We start from the raw sequence: 22653 nt of genomic DNA on the forward strand, positions 1-22653 counted from the left end.
GACTTGAATCCCATTGAGAATCTGTGGAAAGACTTGAATATCAATGTTCACCGACGCTCCCCATTCAACTTTATAGAGCTTGAGCAAATCTATAAGAAAGAATGGGAGAAAATCCCCAAATCCAGATGTGCACAGCTGACACAGACATACCCAAGAAGACGAAAAGCTGTAATAGCTGTCAAAGATGCTTCTCCAAAGTATTGACTCAGGGGGTTCAATATGTATTGATGCAAAACATTTCAGCTTTTCATTTTTAATTACTTTGTAAAAAGTTTCTAAAACCATGTGTTCAGTTTGTCATTATGAGGTATTTTGTGTAGATCAGTGACAAAAAATTAAAATCTAATCCATTTTAAATTCAGGCTGTAACACAACAAAATGTGACAAAAATCAAGGGATGTGAATACTTTCTGAAGGCACTGCGTGCAAGGTTGGGTTTACAATGGTGCTGAGGCGGTAAACTCACACTCTCAAGGGGCCCATAACGACCGAAATTGTTACCTTTTAAAAACATTTTAAAGGTGTATGTACAGTTGTGGCCAAAAATATTGGGAACCTTGCATTTTTTTCAAATAATGCACCATTTCTTCCAGAAAATTGTTGAAATGAAAAAATCTTTTGGTTTCCATATGTATTTCTTTGGTTTGCAGTGGAACAAAACGAAAAAGCTGAAAAATTACTAAATCTTAGCTTATTCCACAAACAAATCCTATAATAGCCTGGATTATAATACTATTATATAATATAATACTATTGAATATAAATATAATACTATTGACACCTTTAAGAAATTGTTAGAAATAATTAAATTTTAAGCAGATGATTCTCCTTTACTTCGGAATTGAACTCACCTGTGGTGAGTTGCAGGTGCCTGCAATGTCAATGTCACTCATTCAACCAGATTGAATGGAGAAAAGCAGTGATTCTGCTGTTTTGTGCCACTGTGTATTCTGCAGTGAGCATGAAGAAAAGAAAGAAAACCAGAGAATTGTCTGAGGAGGTCAGACACAACATTGTATCCAAGTATGGACAATCTCAAGGCTATAAGTCCATCTCCAGAGACCTTATTGTTCCTGTGTCCATCATACGCAATGTCATCAGGAAGTTTAAGGCCCATGGCACTGCAGCCAACCTCCCTGGACGTTCCTGCAAGAGAAAATTTGATCGAAGATTGCAGCGAAGGATTGTTTGAATGGTGGAGAAAACACCTCTATGAGCTGTCAAACAGATTCAAGCTGACCTTCAGACACAAGGTACAACAGTTTCAACTCACACCATCCGTCACCAACTCAATGACAGGGGTTCTATGGTAGGAGGCCCAGGAGGACCCCACTGCTGAAAGAGAGACATAAGAAAGCCCGACTGGAGTTTCCTAAAACACACCTGAACAAACTAAAATCCTTCTGGGCGAATGTCCTGTGGACAGATGAGACCAAATTAGAGCCTTTTGGGAAAGCGCATCAACTCTACGTTGACAGAAAACAAAATGAAGCCTTCAAAGAGAAGAACACCTTCCCTACAGTCAAACATGGAAGAGTTTCAGTAATGTTTTGAGGTTGCTGTGCTGCCTCTGGCACAGGGTGCCTTGAATGTGTGCACGGCATCATGAAATCAGGAGATTACCAAGGCATTGTGGAGCGCAATGTTCAACCCAGTGTCAGAAAGCTGGGTCTCCGTCGAAGGTCATGGGTCTTAAGCAGGACAATGACCCCAAACACACTCCAAAAAGCACCCAGGAATGGTTCAAGACAAAACACTGGACAATTCTGAAGTGGCCAGCAATGAGTCCAGATTTAAATCCCATTGAACACCTGTGGTCAGGTCAGGTATGGGAGCATATGCCAGAACAGCGCGTCGCTGCGTCCACTTTCCGCCGGTACTCCAGGGGCCTCCGTCTGGCCATCCCCCAGGCAGATGCCAGGCCCATCCCCATCTCCTTGAGATGCCGATCAACCTGCTGCAACCATGAGGCACGTGGTCGGCCCACTGGCCTCCTCCACTCATGAGACTCCCTCGCTGAGAGAATCTGATGAGCAGGATCAGCGTCAGGAAAACGAGCCACATGTCTATACAGCCGCACTGACGCTCACAGACTATGCAGGTAACAAATCTCATCCAAGTCTCTCTCAGCAACCGTTCGTTGGAGCGATAGTCTGACGACAACAGTCAAGCAACAGCTTGGACACAAAGTCCGACGAGCGATAGCCAAGGATTCTCCGAAGAGACCTGGTACCAAAGGAATTAAGTCTCCGTCTCAGATCCTTGGTCAGAGTCCAAGTCTCGCACCAATAGAGCAAGACTGGAAGTACCAAGGACCTGAAGACTCGGACTTTCGTCCTCCCGCACAGGTACCGGCAGCTCCACACCCCATGATCCAGTGAATCCATGACTCCCCAGGCCCGACCCAGACGTCTATTGACCTCTGACTCACAGCCAGCAGAGACATGAATATCACTGCCAAGGTAAGTGAATCTCTCCACGACCTCAACATCCTCACCACAAACAGACACAGACAGGACAGCAGCATCCAAGATGTCACCGAAAGCATGGATCTTAGTTTTGACCCAAGAAACCCGTAATCCCAACGGCTCCGACTCCTCATTCAGCACCTCGAGGGCCCCCAAGAGGATGTCTAAAGTCTCCGCAAAGATGACTGCATCATCTGCAAAATCAAGGTCCGAGATCTTGACATTCCCAAACGATGCACCGCAACTTGATCTCTCCGACATCCTCCCTAAAATACAGTTCATACAAGTGCTGAAAAGTGTGGGGGCCAGTACACATCCCTGACGAACTCCAGCAACAACTGGAAATAAGTGAGAGATGGTACCACCACACTTCACAGCACTCTCAGTACCAAAGTAGAGTTCAGACATCAGATCGATCAGTTTTGGTGGCACCCCACGAAGACCAAGAATCCTCCAGAGGACATCCCGATTCACTGAATCGAACGCTTTACAGAGATCAACATAGGCTGCAAGCAGCCCCTGCCGAAACTCTCGTCTGCGTTCGGTGAGGACACGAAGTGCAAGGATACGGTCAATCGTTGACCTCTTTGGTGTAAAGCCTGACTGCTCTGGATGCTGGTGCTCAAGCAGATGGTGGCGAACCCTATCAAGAATTATCCGAGCAAAGACCTTGCCCGGCACTGAGAGCAGCGTCACCCCTCGGTAGTTGCTGCAGTCTTGGCGATCACCCTTCCCTTTCCAGAGAGGGACAACAAGGCCCCTCTTCCAGTCAGTTGGGATGATGCCTGTGTTCCAGGCAGAGCACAAAACTGCATGCAAAGACACGAGTGCAGCATTTCCACCAGCCTTGAGAAGTTCGGCATGGATGCCACAGATCCCTGGAGCTTTGCCCCGTTTCAACTGGTTCACCGCAGCCCGTGTTTCCAAAAGCGAAGGTGGACCACAGTTGATTCGAGGGTCAGCAACAGGGATTGTAACACACTTGATGTCCAACTCGACAGTTGGGGGATCAGCCTGGTACAACCGCTCAAAGTAACCGGCCCAGCGGGCCTTCACTTCAGACTCCTCTGTCAAGAGCCTACCACTCTCTGCTCGAACTGCAGTGCTCCGAGGGATGGGCTTAGATGAACGTAATGCGCGAATTCCCCTGTAAGCAGGACGAGAATCACCTGTCCACAGGTGATGCTCTACCCCCTCACAGATTCCTCGCACATAGGCCTCCTTGTCCACCCTTAGTGCACGTACAGTTTTACGCCTCAGCTCCCTGAACAGCTCAGCTCTGCCATTCAGCCTGGCCCTGCGACTCTGGTCAATGGTATCCAGTGTCCCTTGAGAGACAAAATTCTTCTTTGCCCTGCAGTGAGCTCCAAGGCATCCACCGGCAACATCAAGGACGGTGGTCTTGAAGGCGCTCCACAACTCTTCAGGACCCCCCAAAGCACCCAGACCCCCCAAGTGTCCACTCAGCCTGTTCGCAAACCCCTCAACTACTCTCTCATCCCTGAGCTTGGCAACATCCAGCCTAGGCTGGGATGGTACCATTCTCCAGGATTTAAGGTGCAGCTTTAGAGTTGCTACAACAAGCCTGTGGTCAGTATTGAGGAACTGAGCACTCCGGTAGACCCTGCAGTTCTGGATCATCCTCCAACGACCGTCAATGAGGACATGGTCAATCTCCTTTGCCACAGCGCCAGTGTTGGAATACCAAGTCCAGCGATGAGCTTGTGGGCGCTGAAACCATGAACCAGCCACCCTAAGTCCATGATTTCTTGCAAAGTCAAGGAACTTAGTGCTATTCTGGTTCATAGTTCCTGAACCATGGGGACCAACACACACCTCATAACCATCCCTATCAGTTCCAGTCGATGCATTGAAATCCTCCAAGATTAGAAGTGTATCTCGTCTGGGGCACTGATCAACCACAGACTCGAGTGTGGCGTAGAATGCATCCTTCACGGTGAGATCACTCGCCTCAGTCGGAGCATAAACAGAGACCAGGGAAATGACACCTAAGGAGTGACGAATCCTTAATCTCATAATACGCTCGTTGACCGGTGTTACCTCAATTATCATTGGGGTCAGCTTATTGGACACAGCTACAGCAACTCCTTGGGTATGGTAACCATCAGAGCGACCAGACCAATAGTAGGTGTAACCACCCACCATTATCTCGCCGCAATCCGGTCTCCGAACCTCAGAGAGAGCTGCAATCCCGATGTCCAAACGCTTGAGCTCAGATGATAACAGAGATAGGTGATCATCCTCTCTTATGGATAGGACATTAAAGGCACCCACCCGAAGGGACCGCCTCAGGTTAACCCAAGGAGACCGCCGTCTGGTGGACGACACCTCAGCACCACTCCGACACGCTCTCCCGCAATCTGACCCAGGGATGTTACCCCGTGGTTTCCCTCCTATCATCAAAGATTGGGGGTCCCGAAGGCTTTGCCCCAATCCCGTCATCCGGTGAGCTGCCCTGCGAAGGGAAGCTGCACAGGAGGTACTCTCACGGAGTGGGTTTTCAGATTTTTTTGCGTTTTTGCGTTTTGCGGAATGAAGGGTTTTACGGTGGCCGGAGTGCAAATCCTGCCACCAACCTCCGAATAAGAAGTGACCCAACTGCAGGAGGACGTCCACAGACCTGTGGGGAGATCTGGAAACAGCAGTTGGGAGAAGGCACCCTTCAAATCTGGGAGAACTGGAGCAGTTTGCACAAGAAGAGTGGGACAAACTGCCAGTAGAGAGGTGTAGGGAGCTCATTCATGGCTATAGGAAGGATTTGACTGCAGTTATTTTGTCCATAGACTGTGCTACCAAATATTAAGTCGAGGGTGTCAATTATTTTGTCATTGCCAATTCTTTTTATTTTCTGATTTAAAAGGATATATTAAGTTCTGAATTAAAAACAAAGGTTCTGTAATAGTAACAGTGTAATAACGAATTGTGGCGACAAAATACTTTTGTCAATTTCAACTCATTTTTCGAGAAAATTGTGAGTTCTTTGAAAAAAGTGCAAGGGTGCTAATATTTGGCCACGACTGTATGTGTATACTTTTTTTTTTGAAGTACCACATCATCATGTTGTCGAGTTGTGGTTTACATTTTATTTCTGCACTGAATTAATTTAGTAGCGCACAACGTCACTGCACTGTAAACAGCGTACGTTCCAGCGCTCCCTGTTTCAGACATGGGTGAGAGGCAGAGAGGAAAAGCAGCAGACTTAGTTTAGAGGAGAACTAGAGATAAAATGATGAAAAAACATTTATGTGGTGCTCAAACACAAGCATAAAGCAGAATGGCATGAAAATGAAGCAAAACTCCCTCATATAAGCAGTTACTTCAGCAACAATGCTTTGACTGACTTAATGAAGTAATTGCACCTTTGACGACCGGTGATAATGGTAACGAGTGTGCAATTGATATTCCAGTGGATCCAGCCATGGTCGTTCATCATATTACGGTTTTCTGTTTATTGGTATCAGCACATGGAAGGCCGTTTTTATCCACCGTATTCTATTTTGTATATATATATATTTTTTTTTTTATGCACTTGTGTATATGTCCTTATATTAGTACTTATAGCACGATAGGCTTGGAGTGAAAACAATCAGTAAAGTTGCCAAATTCTGACCCAGTTCTCCATTTTGCTTGCTCGTTCTTCCAACAATGACTGCAGCCGTTCACCTGTCCCACCAACTCGTCCAAAATCATCCAGCAATTTAAGTGTCTGCTCCAGCTCAGACTTTGACTCAACCAGTGGTCGCAACATCTCCAAGAATCGCTGTAGAGTTTGGTTAAGTGGAGGCACAGGTAATGGGGACAACGAGCGCTGATGGTGTTCCAATGAGCTTTTTGCATCGAAGGAAAGAACTTGGGTCATGTGGACAGGCCAGCATCTTCGTGGGTGAATAACAAGCTGTAAGAAATGAACACAAACAAGTATTTGTAAACAAATTGCAACATTGAGAAGTAAGAACAATTTGATTCTGATAAAACAAAGAAAATTATTATTCGTCAAAATTTGTCCCAATACAACTTTATGCTTATAAAAAAAACAAACATTTAAAGTACCTTGATGCAACATCACAAAATTATTCCTGCCTTGTTTAATCACACCAGTTAGAAAGTCATTCCAAATTACAGATTACTATCAACAGTAGTTAGTACTTGTCAAAGAAGAGAGATAAGCAAACTTCTTCAGAGTTTTATAAGTAACATATGAATCAGAGGAAATAATGTTTTGTTCACTCCTAATATAATCTGTCAATATTGTGTATTTCTCGAAGCAGCAGATATGTATGAATACATTGTTATCGACAGTTCTGTACAAAACTCGTTCAAGTTTGCAGTTTAAGATAAGAATACAATGGCATGAGTGAGTACAAGATCGATACATGAATGAAATGAAAATGAAAACAGGAATACATTTTCTGGTTCGTTGGACAATTAAATAAATTGGTCTGTTTTGGTAATTAGGATGGCTGCGTCCTTCTGTGCATGGCCATGGTGTGAGGTTGAACACACAGAAAGTAAACTCACGATCACAACTAAAAGGGCAAAAATTGCTTCGTCATAAATGAGATTGGATCACAGTGAAGTAATTTGGTCGATCAGGGTGACAACACATCTTACTCTGAGAAAGAACATTGGACCCAAAGCTCACAAAATGACTGCATAACTTCATGTGCACGAGGACCTCAAAATGTGAAAAAAATGAAACAATCGTGATTCTTATTTCTTCTTCAACAACGCCCCCCCTCCCCACCACACACAACAGACCCAACCACACACCTCATACAGAAGAACCCTCCCCCCACCCTCCAATCCCTTTGGAAGAGCAACAGGACATGTACTTTAGTAAAATTGGCATTTGTGAGAATATATATTTACATGATGTTATCCACAGAACACAATTAAATATAAACTTACAAAACTCATTCAGCACTAACCAAGAGATACTGGGACTTAAACAAGCAATGTTACACATCCTCATAGTACAGTATGTGGCGTGGTTATGCACAGTAAAATACATCAATAGAGTAGATGACCTTAACACTATATGTGATGGTTACAAATAGTGTATATGATATGGTTATACAGTGCACCACCTTGATACAGTATGTGATGGACTGGTGTTCATATATACAGCACAGTATGTGATGACTGAGGTGATTATACAGCAAGTAATCTTAATACAGTATGTGATGACTGATGTGATTACGCAGAAAGTAATCTTAATACAGTACAGGATATGGTTATACAAGAGATAATATTCATACAGCATGTGATATGATCATACAGTTTAGGTAATCTTAATACAGTATGTGATATGATACAGTGTAGGTAGTCTTCATACATAATGTCATGCTAATACAGTGGGTAATCTTAATACAGTATGTGATATGATACAGTGTAGGTAGTCTTCACACATAATGTCATGTGCTAATACAGTGGGTAATCTTAATACAGTATGTCATATGATACAGTGTAGGTAGTCTTCATACATAATGTCATATGCTAATACAGTGGGTAATCTTAATACAGTATGTCATATGACACAGTGTAGGTAGTCTTCATACATAATGTGATATGATTATACAGTGGGTAATCTTAATACAGTATGTGATATGATACAGTGTAGGTAGTCTTCACACATAATGTCATATGCTAATACAGTGGGTAATCTTAATACAGTATGTGATATGACACAGTGTAGGTAGTCTTCATACATCATGTCATATGCTAATACAGTGGGTAATCTTAATACAGTATGTGATATGACACAGTGTAGGAAGTCTTCACACATAATGTCATATGCTAATACAGTGGGTAATCTTAATACAGTATGTCATATGACACAGTGTAGGTAGTCTTCATACATCATGTCATATGCTTATACAAAAGGTAATATGATTATACAGTGGGTAATCTTAATACAGTATGTGATATGACAGTGTGTAGGTAGTCTTCATACATAATGTCATATGCTAATACAGTGGGTAATCTTAATACAGTATGTGATATGACACAGTGTACGTAGTCTTCATACATAATGTGATATGATTATACAGTGGGTAATCTTAATGCAGTATGTGATATGATACAGTGTAGGTAGTCTTCATACATAATATCATATGCCAATACAGTGGGTAATCTTAATACAGTATGTGATATGATACAGTGTAGGTAGTCTTCACACATCATGTCATATGCTAATACAGTGGGTAATCTTAATACAGTATGTGATATGACACAGTGTAGGTAGTCTTCATACATAATGTCATATGCTAATACAGTGGGTAATCTTAATACAATATCATATGACACAGTGAAGGTAGTCTTCATACATAATGTCATATACTAATACAGTGGGTAATCTTAATACAGTATGTGATATGATACAGTGTAGATAGTCTTCATACATCATGTCATATGCTTATACAGAAGGTAATCTTAATACAGAATGTGATATGATTATACAGTGGGTAATCTTAATACAGTATGTGATATGATTATACAATAGGTAATCTTAATACAGTATGTGATATGATTATACAGTGGGTAATCCTAATACAGTATGTGATATGATAATACAGTTGGTAATCTTGATACAATATGTGATATGATTTTACACTGGGTAATCTTAATTCAGAATGTGATATGATTATACAGTGGGTAATCTTAATACAGAATGTGATATGATTGTACAGTGGGTAAACTTAAACAGAGAGTGATATGATTATACAGTTGGTAATCTTAACACAGTATGTGATATGATTATATAGTGGGTAATCTTAATACAGTATGTGATATGCTTAAACAGTGGGTAATCTTAATACAGTACATGATATGATAATACAGTTGGTAATCTTAATACAGTATGTGATATGATAATACAGTTGGTAATCTTGATACAGTATGTGAAATGATTATACAGTGGGTAATCTTAATACAGTATGTGATATGATATAGTGTAGGCAGTCTTCATACATAATGTCATTTGCTAATACAGTGGGTAATCATAATACAGTATGTGATATGATACAGTGTAGGTCATCTTCATACATCATGTCATATGCTAATACAGTGGGTAATCTTAATATAGTATTTGATATGATACAGTGTAGGTCATCTTCATACATAATGTCATATGCTATTACAGTGGGTAATCTTAATACAGAATGTGATATGATTATACAGTGGGTAATCTTAATACAGAATGTGATACGATTATACAGGAGGTAATCTTAATACAGAATGTGATATGATTATACAGTGGGTAATCTTAATACAGTATGTGATATGATTATGCAGTATGTGATATGATTATACAGTGGAGGTAATCTTAATACAGTATGTGATATGATACAGTGTAGGTCATCTTCATACATAATGTCATATGCTATTACAGTGGGTAATCTTAATACAGAATGTGATATGATTATACAGTGGGTAATCTTAATACAGAATGTGATACGATTATACAGGAGGTAATCTTAATACAGAATGTGATATGATTATACAGTGGGTAATCTTAATACAGTATGTGATATGATTATGCAGTATGTGATATGATTATACAGTGGAGGTAATCTTAATACAGTATGTGATATGATACAGTGTAGGTCATCTTCATACATAATGTCATATGCTAATACAGAATGTGATACGATTATACAGTGGATAATCTTAATACAGTTTGTGATATGATTATATAGTGGGTAATCTTAATACAGTATGTGAGATGATTATACAGTAGATAATATTTTTTCAGTATGTGATATGATAATACAGTTCGTAATCTTAATACAGTCTGTGATATGATAATACAGTTGGTAATCTTAATACAGTATGTGATATGATTATGCACTGGGTAATCTTGATACAGTATGTGATATGATTATACAGTGGGTAATCTTAATACAGTATGTGATATGATTATGCAGTATGTGATATGATTATACAGTGGAGGTAATCTTAATACAGTATGGGTTGTTTTCATACATAATGTCATATGCTAATACAGTGGGTAATCTTAATACAGTATGTGATATGATATAGTGTAGATAGTCTGCATACTGTTGCGGATTCGCGCCCGCCGGCGTGCGAGCGGCCACGTAACTCGAATCGCTTCACGTCACCCACCGGACGGACAATCCCGTTGTGACCCTCTCGGACTAACGCCGGGAACTAGTCACGGGTGGGCCTTTCGGCCTCACCACGATCGTGCCAATCGGCCCCCCACGTGGGATAGGGTTGCTCGCCAAATTCGACCTACCTAAGTACCCACACGGAGGGTAGACCGGGCGATCGCACCTCGCCGCAGGTCGACTTCGGACACGGGCCACTTTAAGCGACCCGTTCCGTACTATCGGGATAACCGAGCGGTGTTATCGTCAACCTCGACGGTTCGATTAATTATTGGGCGTATTTAGCCCACGACCAACCCTTTACGTGACGTAAGATGGAGATTCAATAAAGGAAAAGACGAAGCGAAACGGGAAAAACAGTTCAACATAAAGCACATTTATTCCGCGGCAAACGGAAAACACACATATACAATTATACACCAAAAGCAAATGTAAAAGTAGAAGAAGCACAACAATTCTGCACAAAAAGCAAATGTAACAATGCAGATCTACTACCGACTACCGAGCACACGGCAACACTTATACAGTTTTACTTCACAGACGGCGCCGACAACACATATACTCAAAGCAAAAGAAAAAGGGACCACCCTCAACGATGAGGGGGGGGGCAGACGGGCCTGGGGCTGAGACCGCGTCGAGCCTACCCGTCTGGTGATGAGCCGCAAAATGGCGGTGGCGCCCCGACTCCGCGGGCCTCGCTGGCACTGCCTGGAATGGGGTGGGAACGGGGCCCCTTCTCACACTATCTCAGCGCGGGGGGAAACAGGAGGGGGTTGTTGATGCTCGGGGGAATGAAGATATCTCGCTGGCTTGGGTCCCGCGACGAGCGTCTCCACCGCGACCTCGGTCGCGATACCGGCCTCCCCTCTCCGCAGCTCCCCGACTCTGACACGAGCGCCCTCTCGATTGCCTTCGCCGCCGCCACAACTCTCCAACTCTCCACTCTTCTCAACTCCGTCCAACTGCGTCCAACTGCTTTCCTCTTCTCAGAAACTCTCAACTCTTTCCAACTCAACTGCCAACTCTTCCCAACTCAACTGCCTTTTTGGCGAGCGAACGCGGCCCTTTATAGCCCCCGGGGCTTCGCTCCTTCACCTTCGACCCTTCACCTCTGGCTGGCTCCCCATTGGACAGAGGAAAAGTGGGCGTGAATGATTTTTGATCCGCGAATCTGCATATAGCGATTATACTCCGACGCACCTGGAGGCGGGGCCAAATCGCCCCACGCTCGCTGATAGGACGGAACAGAAGTGGGCGTGAATCGTTTTTGATCCGATTTCTCGGAAAGGCTGGTGTTTTTGCACCCGCTGCTCGGTGCGCGCCCTGTCGAAGTCCAGGATCGGTGTCCACAAGCGGCGCGGGAATGGTGGTGATGCGATGGTTGCGAGAGCGAGATGTGACGGCAAGGGTCGTGGCTGTTGTTGTGAAGCGGCGTTGCGGTGGGTGGTTGTTGTGTGATGGCTGTTGAGACGTGGTTGGTGGTGGTTGTGGTGGTAGTAATGGCGGCTGGTCCAAAATAAAGATAGTAAAAGAAAAACGGCTATCTAGAAGGGTCGCAGCCCGAATGAATAACATTTATTTCCTCTAAACAACGGGTTTGGGCCTAACTACACATATACTTACAGAGATATCTCACCTACGGGACCTGAATGGTGGTTTGCGAATTTCGTCAACCACAACACTACCCCCTCCCCTTTTTACAGACTCGTCCCGAGTCGTCAAATTTTCGTGTGCCATCATGTGTAGTTTTCCCCTAGTACATTTTACCTACGGATCCCTGAGTGCGACATTCATGGTATTCGTGTCCCCAAAATAAATAACCTGAGGGCTGAGTAACTACCTAAACAAACTCACTCACACGGACGACTTAAATAAAATTGCCGGCGCTAGGACAGACATGCCGGGGGCGCACTCATATTTACAGTACATCTTAACCTTAACTTACAAATTTTACACTAAACCATGGCCCAGGATCAATGAACTCTGCAAAAAGAAAGCAGTTAGCAGGGAGCCAGGCTGCTCGCATGCAGTCTCTGGCTCAAACAATTCAGGTGACAGGGAACGTGGCCGGCTGCTCACACGCAGTCCAAGGCCTTCCCTTTTGAACTGAACGCAGTGAACCACAACGGTGCATGGGCTGCACAAACGCAGTCTCCGTGCCAGCTCAAGTGGCACATGCAATGAACACAACGAATGGATGGATGAATGGATGGACGCAAACACAGTGCACGGGCCGCCACTGCAGGCCCGTGTTGTAGCTGCCAGCAGGGCAGTTCTCGCAGCTTGCAAACTGTTGCTTTCTCATCCTGGCGCACATGGCAATGAACAGGGGGGGGGGGCAAAGCAAAAATTGAACGGGGCTGGTGAACAGGGGCAGTGGGCATGGCATGGCAAAGGTGATCAGGCAAACACAGCCCGCAGAAGAAGGCCGCTGCAGGCAAACACAGCCGGCGGATGAACTGGCCGGCACAGGCCTTGCAGAAAACAGCTGCAGACGATCCGGCCGGCACAGGCCTTGCAGCAAAACAACAGCTGCCGATGAAGTTGGCCGGCCTCTGCCTTGCAGCAACGCAGCCAGCAGATGAAGCTGGCCAGCCTTTGCCGTTCAGTGGAGGTTGGTGGAGGGAGTGTGGTGGTGCTGGCCACTCGGAAGGCGGGCTCGGACCTACTCTACGGTCTCCCTCCCAACCTATCGCCTTTGCCTGTCACTGTCTATACCCACTCCCTTAATTTGTCAAACCCCAATTTAGCCCCAACTTTTTTTTTTGCTTCCCCACTATAAATCGTCCCCTAACCCCCTGTACTGTCCTTGTTCGGCTAACCTATCCTGTCACCTCGCCTACTCCCAACCTCTACGTTCCCTTCCCAGAGGGGAACAAGGGAGAGCTAGCGTCCTGTGTCGAGGCCCAACGAAGCCTCAGGATGGCCTCCCCAGAGTTCAGCGATCTATAACCAAAGTGGATCCAGCGGCCCACAACGACAGCGAGGGGATGGATGGTGCGGAGGGGTACATCTCCTAATCTACCCTAACCATTTAACTGTTAAACTACCCCGGGGCTTTCAACAAGCGCCTCTCGCTTAAACTATTGGTTCTAACAACCCAGATTCCCGTCGCCTGTGTTGGTGTCCTCACAATTTCGGGCCTCGCCCCCCAATTTTCTCTCCGTGCCCTCACACGGTCTCATGGCTGGGACACGTGGCTCCCTTTGGCAGGCACGACCCTCTGCCGATTCTCCGACGATGGCACCCCCGGGCACTACACTGCCTCCGAGCCTACCAGCTCCCTAAACACCGGGGAGTGCCCCCCATGGCACCTCCCCTGAAACGCACACGTGGCAGGCTGGCTTCCCGGGCCCCTTTCCGAGGGTCACCCGTGCCCACAACACTGCCCACGCGGCTAATGGCGCCCCGGGCCCCCCGCACCCTGCAGACGCACCCGTGCCCACTATGCTATCCCGGCCCCCCATGGGCCCTTGGCCTACAACGGCCGACTAGCCTGGTGCCCGGGGTACCCACTCAGCGATACTCACCTTTCGCAGCCACGCTCCCAGCCTGTCAACAGGGCTCCTGCACCCCTCCAAATGGGTTTCGAGCCTACATTCACACCAACAACAAAACGACCTCCATTTTTCAATTTAACTAACCCCCTAACTCACTCTACACTGACCCCGGGGTCCCTTGGGCGGGAGTCACTCCTCCCTCCAATCACTCATCGCACCATGCATTCCCCATTCGCTCCACTCCACACAGACCCGCTGGCCTCACTCACTCACCAAGCACATGCTTCCACTTCACTCACCAACTCTTCAACACACTCACCGCTGAACTCTGCCATCCTTCTAACTACATCCCCTAACTAACTCGTGCTCCCACGTCGTCCCTGAAACGATAGCACGTTCCATTTAACACTACGTAGCTAAGCTACGTCCCCGCTGCACATCCACAAGTCTGTCACTGTCTCCAAATAATCCCATTTATCAATTTCCCAACCTAAATCTCGCTACAATCCCTCTAACTCATCCATTCCACGGACTCCATGAGGACTTACCCCTGCCCCATGAAGTCGGTCTAACTAAGCTAACCCTTCCCCCTAACTAGTTTCATCCTGTGCCCAAGTAAGGGGGTCTTCCACCCCTTGCCCGGGAATCCTGTGCACCCGAAAGTGAGGCTTGCTTTTTTTTTTTCACATGCGCAGCACCAGCGCGGCAACTCACAGCTCGCGCACTTTGCACCTGCCCGTGACGTCATGCAGCTGCACGTGTACCTCGTCCCTCCTTGGACGGTACCATCCGGCAGGGATACCCCTCCTGCCGGATTCCAACCCCACGTGCAGCCATGACGTCATCGTGCGCATAAAAAACACAAGCCCCACGTCTCGAGGGGTTCCCCACGCGAACACATGTGCTTTGCCCGTTGGAGCTTAACACACACGATCGCGTGGAGAACCCGTCCGGTCCAAATCCATAATCCTGCCTAAACTTTGGCCGTCCGCGGGATCGGCAAATCCACCGCGTGCGTTTCCGGACCGGGACTTCACTCTCGCAAGCGAGCACGTGGGGGCCTCGTGCGTTGCACAGCACGGACCTCGTGCTCGCTGCTGGGTGAACCCGGCACGGTCCCCGAAACAGCTGCAGCCGCTACTCGGCTTTTTTTCCTCTGTCGCCGTCGTCGTCGCCATTCAACCCACACACAGCTGCGTGTTATGACGCTCACAGTCGATTCCATCACATTCACACCGGGAGACGCGGCTGCGTGCTCACGCATGCCCACCGTCATCTCCCTCACACACAGCGACCTTGCACACGCTGTCTCTCTCACGCATGCCATTTCCCTCACACTACCCATACCACTCACACGTGGTGCTCCATTCATACTGGCCGTTTCACTCACGCATGCCACCTCCCTCGCACACGTGGCTCCACTCACTCGCGGCCTTTCACTCACTCGTGCCATTTCCCTCACACAAACCATACCACTCACACACGCGGGGGCACTCGCCCGCGGTGCCTCACTCATATTGGCCGTTTCACTCACACACACGACGACACTCACACACGGTGCCTCATCCACACACGGCATGCTGGGAAGCACGCCCTTTGGCACACTTGCCACTACACCACTCACACACGCAGGGGCACTCGCCCGCGGTGTCTCACTCACACACCGTGCCTCACTCACACACGCGGGGGCACTCGCCCGCGGTGTCTCATCCATACTGGCGGTTTCATCCACACACGGGGACGCACTCACACCTTGCACCACACACACAGGGACAACCACACTGGGGATTCGTGTCCCCACAAGAGTCTCCGGGGCCTCTATACCCCCCAAGCTTTCCGTGCACCCGTCCGCAGCACTCCTCCCCTCGACCTCGCTCGACACGACCGAACTCACCTGGTCGTGATCCGCCTCAAGGGGGCATACTCCCTCCCCTTGTTCCTGGAGGAGGCCATCCCGCTGCTCGCACTGGGTCTCCACCCAGTCCGCGAGCTCACCCCCATTATCCTCCACTACCTCTGTGTTTGTGTGTGCGTCTCTATCCCCGTCTTCATCGTGTAGTCTTCCCTCTATCGTTCCCATCTCCCGTGTCTCTGCCAACTCGGTCACCTCTTCACCCTTTACCTCCCTTGTCTCAACTATTATTTCCGTCTCTTCCCTTGTTATCTCCCTCGTGCACGTCTCCGTCACCCCAATTAGTTTTTCCCTCTCGGTTACCGTCACTTTTTCCGTCACGACCCTCGCCCAACACGTCCCCCGAATTATTTTTTCCTTACCCGCCTCCACCGCGGGCCCGACAGCCGTTGCACTCCCTCCCAGCTCGTTCGCTCCCACACGTGGAGTCGCCATTTTAAGCTCCCCGGTTACTGCCTTCATGCCCGCCTGCAGGCTTCGGCCCATGCTCTGCGTCTCACCCCGCAGCCCTTTCATTTCTTCCTTCATTTTGAGTGCGTTTGTTTCCATCTTTTCGTTCATGCCTTTTATTTCGTTTATCATTTCATTTGTGTTTGTATCCATCTTCGCTGTCATTGCCGCCAGCATGGCGCATAGCTGGGCCATGTCGGGTGCGCTTGGGTGAGCCGTTTCGGCAGGGATCGGGGGGTTTTGGTGGAGAGGGGGAGGGGAGATGTCATACACCGTGGCCGCCGCCGCACCTATTTTGGGCTCTGGGTTCAGTTGGGGGAGTTCGTGTTCCTGCACAACCAACATTTCCTGCACGGGGTTTTCATCCCGGACCATGGATTCTACACATTCTAAATCCATTTCTAATACCCCCGGCTCCCGCTCGCCTTGAGACGCCATCTTATTTCTCGTAAAGGGTTAATTTGAATCGCTCGTAATTTGGAGGGAATCGGGGGTCGCTCCTCTCACCCCTGGACCGATTCCCGTGAATTTAGCTGGAGACAGGAGAGCCCGTTTTCCCGCTCTCAGACACCAGTGCCGCGAGGAGGGGGATGGGTTTGTGTCCCACTCCTGACACCAGTGTTGCGGATTCGCGCCCGCCGGCGTGCGAGCGGCCACGTAACTCGAATCGCGGCACGTCGCCCACCGGACGGACAATCCAGTCGTGACCCTCTCGGACTAACGCCGGGAACCAGACACGGATGGGCCTTTCGGCCTCACCACGATCGTGCCAATCGGCCCCCCGCGTGGGATAGGGTTGCTCGCCAAATTCGACCTACCTAAGTACCCACACGGAGGGTAGACTGGGCGATCGCACCTCGCCGCAGGTCGACTTCGGACACGGGCCACTTTGAGCGACCCGTTCCGTACTATCGGGATAACCGAGCGGTGTTATCGTCAACCTCGAAGGTTCGATTAATTATTGGGCGTATTTAGCCCACGACCAACCCTTTACGTGAAGTAAGATGGAGATTCAATAAAGGAAAAGACGAAGCGAAACGGGAAAAACAGTTCAACATAAAGCACATTTATTCCGCGGCAAACGGAAAGCACACATATACAATTATACACCAAAAGCAAATGTAAAAGTAGAAGAAGCACAACAATTCTGCACAAAAAGCAAATGTAACAATGCAGATCTACTACCGACTACCGAGCACACGGCAACACTTATACAGTTTTACTTCACAGACGGTGCCGACAACACATATACTCAAAGCAAAAGAAAAAGGGACCACCCTCAACGATGAGGGGGGGCAGACGGGCCTGGGGCCGAGACCGCGTCGAGCCTACCCGTCTGGTGATGAGCCGCAAAATGGCGGTGGCGCCCCGACTCCTCGGGCCTCGCTGGCACTGCCTGGAATGGGGTGGGAACGGGGCCCCCTTCTCACACTATCTCAGCGCGGGGGGGAAACAGGAGGGGGTTGTTGATGCTCGGGGGAATGAGGATATCTCGCTGGCTTGGGTCCCGCGACGAGCGTCTCCACCGCGACCTCGGTCGCGTTTCCGGCCTCCCCTCTCCGCAGCTCCCCGACTCTGACACGAGCGCCCTCTCGACTGCCTTCGCCGCCGCCACAACTCTCCAACTCTCCACTCTTCTCAACTCTGTCCAACTGCTTTCCTCTTCTCAGAAACTCTCAACTCTTTCCAACTCAACTGCCAACTCTTCCGAACTCAACTGCCTTTTTGGCGAGCGAACGCGGCCCTTTATAGCCCCCGGGGCTTCGCTCCTTCACCTTCGACCCTTCACCTCTGGCTGGCTCCCCATTGGACAGAGGAAAAGTGGGCGTGAATGATTTTTGATCCGCGAATCTGCATATAGCGATTATACTCCGACGCACCTGGAGGCGGGGCCAAATCGCCCCACGCTCGCTGATAGGACGGAACAGAAATGGGCGTGAATCGTTTTTGATCCGATTTCTCGGAAAGGCTGGTGTTTTTGCACCCGCTGCTCGGTGCGCGCCCTGTCGAAGTCCAGGATCGGTGTCCACAAGTGGCGCGGGAATGGCGGTGATGCGATGGTTGCGACAGCGAGATGTGACGGCAAGGGTCGTGGCTGTTGTTGTGAAGCGGCGTTGCGGTGGGTGGTTGTTGTGTGATGGCTGTTGAGACGTGGTTGGTGGTGGTTGTGGTGGTAATGGCGGCTGGTCCAAAATAAAGATTGTAAAAGAAAAACGGCTATCTTGAAGGGTCGCAGCCCGAATGAATAACATTTATTCCCTCTAAACAACGGGTTTGGGCCTAACTACACATATACTTACAGAGATATCTCACCTACGGGACCTGAATGGTGGTTTGCGAATTTCGTCAACCACAACAATACATAATGTCATATGCTTATACAGAAGGTAATCTTAATACAGGAAGTGATATGATTATACAGTGGGTAATCTTAATACAGAATGTGATATGATTATACAGTGGGTAATCTTAATACAGAATGTGATATGATTATACAGTGGGTAATCTTAATACAGAATGTGATATGATTATACAGGAGGTAATCTTAATACAGTACGTGATATGATTATACAGTGTAGGTAATCTTAATACAGTATGTGATATGATTATACAGTGGGCAATCTTAATACAGAATGTGATATGATTATACAGGAGGTAATCTTAATACAGTATGTGATATGATTATACAGTGGGTAATCTTAATAGAGTATGTGAGATGATTATACAGGAGGTAATATTAATACAGTATGTGATATGATTATACAGTAGGTAATCTTAATACAGTATGTGAGATGATTATACAGGAGGTAATCTTAATACAGTGTGTGATATGATTATACAGGAGGTAATCTTAATACAGTATGTGATATGATTATACAGTGGGTAATCTTAATACAGTATGTGATATGATTATACAGTTGGTAATCTTAATGCAGTATGTGATATGATTATACAGTGTCGGTAATCTTAATACAGTATGTGATATGATTATACAGTTGGTAATCTTAATACAGTATGTGATATGATTATACAGTTGGTAATCTTAATACAGTATGTGATATGATTATACAGTGGGTAATCTTAATACAGTATGTGAGATGATTATACAGTAGGTAATATTAATACAGGATGTGATATGATTATACAGTAGGTAATCTTAATACAGTATGTGATATGATTATACAGTGTAGGTGATCCTAATACAGTATGTGATATGATTATACAGTGTCGGTAATCTTAATACAGTATGTGATATGATTATACAGTGTAGGTAATCTTAATACAGAATGTGATATGATTATACAGTAGGTAATCTTAATACAGTACGTGATATGATTATACAGTGTAGGTAATCTTAATACAGTATGTGATATGATTATACAGTGGGCAATCTTAATACAGAATGTGATATGATTATACAGGAGGTAATCTTAATACAGTATGTGATATGATTATACAGGAGGTAATCTTAATACAGTATGTGATATGATTATACAGTGGGTAATCTTAATACAGTATGTGAGATGATTATACAGGAGGTAATATTAATACAGTATGTGATATGATTATACAGTAGGTAATCTTAATACAGTATGTGATATGATTATACAGGAGGTAATCTTAATACAGTATGTGATATGATTATACAGGAGGTAATCTTAATACAGAATGTGATATGATTATACAGTAGGTAATCTTAATACAGTACGTGATATGATTATACAGTGTAGGTAATCTTAATGCAGTATGTGATATGATTATACAGTGTCGGTAATCTTAATACAGTATGTGATATGATTATACAGGAGGTAATCTTAATACAGAATGTGATATGATTATACAGTAGGTAATCTTAATACAGTACGTGATATGATTATACAGTGTAGGTAATCTTAATGCAGTATGTGATATGATTATACAGTGTCGGTAATCTTAATACAGTATGTGATATGATTATACAGTTGGTAATCTTAATACAGTATGTGATATGATTATACAGTTGGTAATCTTAATACAGTATGTGATATGATTATACAGTGTCGGTAATCTTAATACAGTATGTGATATGATTATACAGTTGGTAATCTTAATACAGTATGTGATATGGTGACAGTCGGTGATGTTAATACAGTATTCATTGTACATGTACAGTACGTTACTTTGATACCGGATGCGACATTGTTATACAGTGCATGTCCTTAATGGCAGTACGTGACGGTTATTAATACATTACTGACGGTAAAATAGTCGGTAACCTTTATAGTGTATCGACGAAGTTATACAGTATTGTCCGTCACTTTTATCGATTACTGTAATGCAGTTTTAGAAAGAAATAAAAAGTGAGAACCAACAGGTGACATTATATATTATATAATACTCTGAAGGAGCCTTGAGTTATATATTTATTAAGTTTGCCAAAAGCCTTCGTGACGTTTTTGTACATTTAATTAATTTAATAATCTATATTCGCTACTTTGGGGTTTTTGTTTTTATGAGCTCAATAAAAATTTATCTCTGGTCTATTTAAGGTTTATAAAAGTCGAGTTAACCGAATAATGTTCCCTTATTTATAAGCTACATTCTCCCAAGGACGAAGCGACAAGCCTGTCCTGCGCCAGTCGAAGTTGATGGTGTGTTCGTCATCACCGCACGCACATCACCCACACCCACACGACCACACCGCACGGATCGTGTTTCCCGCTCGGTGGTTCCCACTTACTCGGCCAGGCTGCACGGACGCGCGTAATGCTGACCACATGATTGTGTCTGATGGTCACAAACTTCCACGAGGACACGTCAAACACGCACGAACGCCTCGAGAAAACAACCCCGACTTATTGCGATTCCGCTTTCAACCTGCGAGCGGCAGGAGCAGCATTCAGCATTTTACTGTCGGACGGAGGCAATGAAGGATGAACGAGGCAATGTAAGATGAAAGACATGAAAGAAAGAAGGAGGCATGGATGGATGAAGTGCTGTCCTGATGAAGTGACGGCAGAGGGCGATGTCATCCGGAGCACGCTTCCTTTGGACAGGGATGGATTTTTTGCAGCAACGTCAAGTTGAAGGTGTATTACTGTACACGAGCCAAACCCAAGCGGAACGCGAAGTTTCGAAAGTGAGGGTTCGTAAGGACATCAATATATCGAGTGTTCATAATGTGATTTATCGAATTTCTTTACATACAATGTTTCTTGTTACATTTTTTTTTACGTCAAATTGACCTTCTGAGGTAGTCAGCATGTGCAGAAGAGGGTTTTACATTGCAGACGCTGTTTTCTGGGAGTGGCATTGCGCCTCTCGGTGGTGACGGTCAGTGGACGTCAGACGTAATGACGTCAGCGAATGACCGATGACGTCATTACGCCTTTCAGCGGTGACGTCACACGGCGCCCTGCAAGCGAATGTAAAAATTAGAAAATCGCCAAAAAATTCCCAAACCTGTCCGTTTGGCGCGATCTCACATAGCCCATGCTGTACAGTAGACCACAGAGCACCCGCATGCCGAAAATGGCGACAATCCGTCCGGCAGTTTCGGAGGAGATACGTCCACAATATATGGCTTAGCGTATTAATAGCGAACGAAGTGAGCTTCATACTTAACGCGTGCACGTGAGAGAATAGGAAACAACAACACAATAGCCCTGGCTATTTGGAATCCGTGTCATTAGCTAAGACGTTTTGCTTCCGGTTGTTGTTAAACGCTGTGCGGTGTATAAACACGATTGGGTTTAATTTCTATCTTGTGAATATTACTTAACGCGTGCACATGAGAGAATAGGAAACAACAAAAACAACACAATTCCCTGGCAATTGTGAATCCGTGTCGTTGGCTATGACCATTTTGCTTCCGTTTTTGTTTTTGTTTCCGGTTTTTGTCATGGGGAATGATGCATGCCGGGAGATCATGACCGGAAGTGTTTATTTATTTTTCAATTATTTTTTCCCAAAGTTAATTTTATACTTCCGAAAGTTATTTTTTCATGACAGGAAGTGTTTATTTTGTATTTAACATTACCGGTAAATAAGAACAGAGTTCAATTTGTTCGACCACTTTATTAGCGTGGAACGACAATATAATCAAACAAGTATTGAACAGGTTGAAACACCCACAACATCCCTGGCTCCGGCTCAGGCTGCGCATGCGCACTGGCACAGGGGACCGTCGATAT

General features: G+C 45.9%; 1 protein-coding gene across 2 annotated transcripts in view; it reads right to left on the bottom strand.

Moving 5' to 3' along the window:
• Positions 1-22093, bottom strand: part of LOC147026703 (carnitine O-acetyltransferase-like) — a 73088-nt gene extending 50995 nt beyond the window's left edge. Inside the window, exons 1-2 of one of the 2 annotated variants that reach the window (XM_085882424.1) lie at positions 21923-22093; positions 6100-6384 (exon numbers count right to left, since the gene is read on the bottom strand). In XM_085882424.1, coding sequence (XP_085738550.1) covers positions 6100-6384; positions 21923-22078 — 441 coding nt within the window. In that variant the 5' untranslated portion in view covers positions 22079-22093. Of the gene's footprint in view, positions 1-6099; positions 6385-21200; positions 21407-21922 lie in introns of those variants that run through there. The other variant, XM_085882426.1, reaches the window with a different exon arrangement.
• Between the last annotated feature and the right edge of the window lie 560 nt (positions 22094-22653).

The sequence above is a fragment of the Eptatretus burgeri genome, chromosome 5 (genome assembly GCF_056783735.1).
Source record: "Eptatretus burgeri isolate ZD-2024b chromosome 5, Ebu_testis_v1, whole genome shotgun sequence".
Lineage (NCBI taxonomy): Eukaryota > Metazoa > Chordata > Myxini > Myxiniformes > Myxinidae > Eptatretus > Eptatretus burgeri.